Consider the following 4,004-nt stretch of genomic DNA (forward strand, 5'->3'; position numbering starts at 1 on the left):
TCCTGACGTATGGGCTGTGATAAGGATCAGACCATAGCACCTGGTGCTTTATAAACTGTAAAGCTTTGTAATCCACATCTGTGGTTGGTCAGTCTCACATCCATCCATCCCCACTTTGCCTGGTACCAGTACCCCAGTTTCTGTCCTGGAAATAGCTTCTCCCATTCTCAGCCCACATAGTTGGATGGTGTTGACTCCATGCTCAGCCCAAGTGGGCAGTTGGGTCATTGGGTCAGTATGGTTTAATCACAGTTCTACATTCTCTTGGACAATTGGTTGGTTCTGGGATGGGCATATGAGCCAAGTGGGATCAATAGAATCAAGGCCAGGACTTTAGTTCAAACTGAAAAAAAAAGTTGCTAACCTAGGGATGGCAGGTCTGCAAATAGAGCCCACAAGGAGGATATAGGAATGGAAAGATGTTGAGAAGCAAGATCTGGGTCCCATGATATGAGGCCTTGTGTCCAGATATACATCAATACAATTTTCTTCACTTTAGCCAGATTGGAGCCCCATACCCCCACAGGTGGTTCTACACTATCAGGCAGACTTGTGAGCGTTTGTTTGATTTGCATTCATTTCTCTGGGCACCCCCTAATCCTGAGTCCTGCAGTGCCCCTGCAGCAGCAGCCAACTCTTCTCTTTGCCTTGATTTGACCATCCACACTGCCTTCTTGAAGTTCTTGAGAGGGTCCTGTTGTGAGGCTCTTGATGAAGGGCACTGGAATCGTTCACGGATGAGATAGCCATTTCTGGTGGGGGCAATGAAGCCATTGGCGGTTGGGATGATTCTGTTCACTATGGCATGGACAAACTGGCTGGCCAGCAGGGTGCCTGTGGGGAGTAGGGGTGGAGGTCAGGGCAGCACAAATGAGAAAATCAGGGCCACAAAGATTCAATTTCACATGTTCAAGAGTTGGCTGCATGGGGTCAAATATCTGCTATGCTCTTTACTTGGTCAGGCATGACATCTAACCTTTCGGAGTCCCTCTTGCTTCATCTGCAATATGGGAATGATAGCTGAAACTATGTGCCTAGGTGAATTCTGAAGGTTTGAAGATGTCATGTACATGATTAATATCAATTTCATCCCAGAGTGAGCTCAGTGATGATGATGATGATGATGATTGAAGAAAGAGTAGAAAGAGAAGTTCTGAACCTGTCCAGGATGGGCTTTTAAGGCCACAATCCACAGACCTCAGCTTTTGAGCCATGTGTCATTTTTCTAGGCATCTTTGCTACACTGTAATAGACTATGATGTATTAGATTACAATGTATTGGATTTCAATGTATTATAATGTGTTTAATTACAATGTATTCTATTATAATGTAGTCTATTATAATATATTTGACTCTACCTAATATTCATTCAGCTACTTACTTGCTTTGTGACCTTGGGATAGTCTTTTAACCTCTCTGAACTTCAGCTTCTTCATTTGTCAAATGGCAATGGCACTTACCTCTCAGCCACTGTCTATAGGAAACACTGTAGGAAGGTGAAAAAGGTGAGCATGGGGAGCAGGCAGACCAGCTCCAAACCACAGCCTACTGGTTATTCACTGTGTGACCTTGGGCAAGTCACCCCATCTCTCAGAGTCTCAGCTTTTACTCTGTAAAATGGGGGTGACTGTTGAGAAAATTAAATGGCTCAGTGACAGTACCCAGTAAAAAAGAAAGGTTAACTCTTGTTAATATTCCCGTAGTGTAATATTGAACAGACCAGAGATGTGGGTTTTTCAAAAGTTAGGCTGCTCCTAACTTTTATGGGGCCTGGTGCAAGAGAATGAATCAAGGCTCACATCCTACAAGACACAATATGTAAATGTTGCAAATCCAGCTATTAAACTATTAAATGAAATACGTTATATCCTCCTACATTGATGGATATACCTTCGGAAGGTCAGGTTTAGGTTAAGAATTCTCAGTCTCTCAGTTCCATGCTGGAAGGTAGTGGTGTGGGAGAGCCAACCTCCAACTGTTTGTGGCTCAGCTCCCTTCTCTTCCCACACCCAGCTCGATCCTAAACTCCTAGGGGCCTAATATATCCAGATTCCCTGCACAGCACCCCATGGCTACCCCCTGAGCCTAGAGGTATGCACATTGGTGGCATGGTTAACCTTCAGAAGGATGGACCCAGGGAAGAGGCCTGTGTAGGCCCTAAAGAGGGGTCCAGGCCAGATGGGGAGGGCGAGTTCCAAGTACCTAGAGCATAGGTCTAGACAAGGAGCTGTAGCTCCAGGTAGGCCTGTCACCTTGGTCTATGGAGACCTGGGAGAGAACCAGCTAGAGGAGGCCAGAACAGGACCTCCAATGCCCATGACCCAGAATAGGGCTTTCTTCTCCAGATCTAAGCTCAGTCCTGTTCTCAAAGTAAAATGACTCACCATCCAGCACACTCCAGACAATTACGGAGCGATCCCTCAAGCCCGCGTACACATACTTGTCGTCCTTGGAGAAGCAAACACATTGGACTCCTCGACAGTAAGAGTTCTGTTGAAAAAGACAATGTGATCTTGATTTCAGACTGAAAGATACACAGGACACCAGCCCCAAGCCATGCGTGTAGGAAACAAGGCTTGTAAGCACCCCATGGAGGATGGATCCAGTGAAAACCTGGAGAAACAGGTAGTATTGACATTTCCAGGATCAAAGCATACCTTCACTGGGACCAGACTGTGAGTCTTAGAGATATTTTGCATTAGAGAGCAGAAATTCTAGGATTTAATTCTTAAATGGCCTCAGTTATACAAGTATTAGCTATAATTGGCTTTAATTAAAAGCTCTGTGTAAATGCAATGTGGGCTCTTGGATTGGATCCTAGAATGGAAAACGGGAATTTGTCAAGAACATACAGTTTCAATAGAGTTGATAGTTTAGTTAGTAAAATATTATTAACATGTTAATTTCTTAGTTTTGACAAACACATTCTTTTTACATAAGATACTCACATCAGGGGAAGCTGGGTGAAGGGTGAGTAAGTGGGAACCTTTGTACTACCTGTAAATCTTTTCTGTAATTCTAAAATCATTCCAGAAAGCTAAGTGTATTTAACTGCAACAGTCACATTTCCCATCTCAACAAGACAAAACATTACTTACATCCCAGCCTTATAGTGGCTTCATAAAAAGAAATAAGTCAAATGGGACAAAGGTTTTTTAAGATGAAACTATTCATACTCTGCTCACTTAATACAAGGTCATCTCCCTCTATTTAACAATTTTTACATCTTGCAATCTAAGGTACAGCCTTTGTTACCCAACTGAAAAACTGGAATAATAACCCCAATGGTACAAGAGCATTGTGAGGGTTAAATTAGAGAATGTGTTTTTTTAAAATATAATATATTTTATTGATTTTTTACAGAGAGGAAGGAAAGAGAGAGTTAGAAACATCAATGAGAGAGAAACATCGATCAGCTGCCTCCTGCACACCTCCTACTGGGGATGTGCCCGCAACCAAGGTACATGCCCTTGACCGGAATCGAACCTGGGACCTTTTAGTCCGCAGGCCGACGCTCTATCCACTGAGCCAAACCAGTTAGGGCGAGAATGTTTTAATATGTATATTTTTATATAATGTGTATATAATATGAATATAGAACTATATAATATAGTTCTTCATAATGTTAATACAAAATAATAATAGCTCCTTGAGATAGGCAGTGTGGACTCCAAGATACTTGGTATATAAAGGAGTCACTGGTTTCCCCTTTCAGAGCTTTTGCAGCTACTGTTCCTTCTGCCTAGAATGCTGGAGATAGGCAGTGTGGACTCCAAGATACTTTGTATATAAAGGAGTCACTGGGTTTCCCTTTTCAGAAATTTTGCAGCTACTGTTCCTTCTGCCTAGAATGCTGTTCCACAGGACTTATTTGACCTTAACCAGCACCCCTTGGTGTGTGCACTTAATAAATGCTGCTCTCCACCCTCTTGACATTGTCCTATTTTTTCCCAAAGGCCTATTCCCCAACCCATCACATATTTACTGCTTTATTTTTATTTCA

General features: G+C 42.7%; 1 protein-coding gene across 1 annotated transcript in view; it reads right to left on the bottom strand.

Moving 5' to 3' along the window:
* Positions 1 to 361: 361 nt before the first annotated feature.
* NWD1 (NACHT and WD repeat domain containing 1) overlaps positions 362 to 4,004 on the bottom strand; it is a 115,386-nt gene continuing 111,743 nt past the window's right edge. The window contains exons 19-20 of the mRNA XM_006768436.2: positions 2,386 to 2,491; positions 362 to 834 (exon numbers count right to left, since the gene is read on the bottom strand). Of these exons, the coding sequence (XP_006768499.1) occupies positions 533 to 834; positions 2,386 to 2,491 (408 nt within the window). The 3' untranslated portion in view covers positions 362 to 532. The remainder of the gene's footprint in view (positions 835 to 2,385; positions 2,492 to 4,004) is intronic.

The sequence above is a fragment of the Myotis davidii genome, unplaced genomic scaffold (genome assembly GCF_000327345.1).
Source record: "Myotis davidii unplaced genomic scaffold, ASM32734v1 scaffold1203, whole genome shotgun sequence".
Lineage (NCBI taxonomy): Eukaryota > Metazoa > Chordata > Mammalia > Chiroptera > Vespertilionidae > Myotis > Myotis davidii.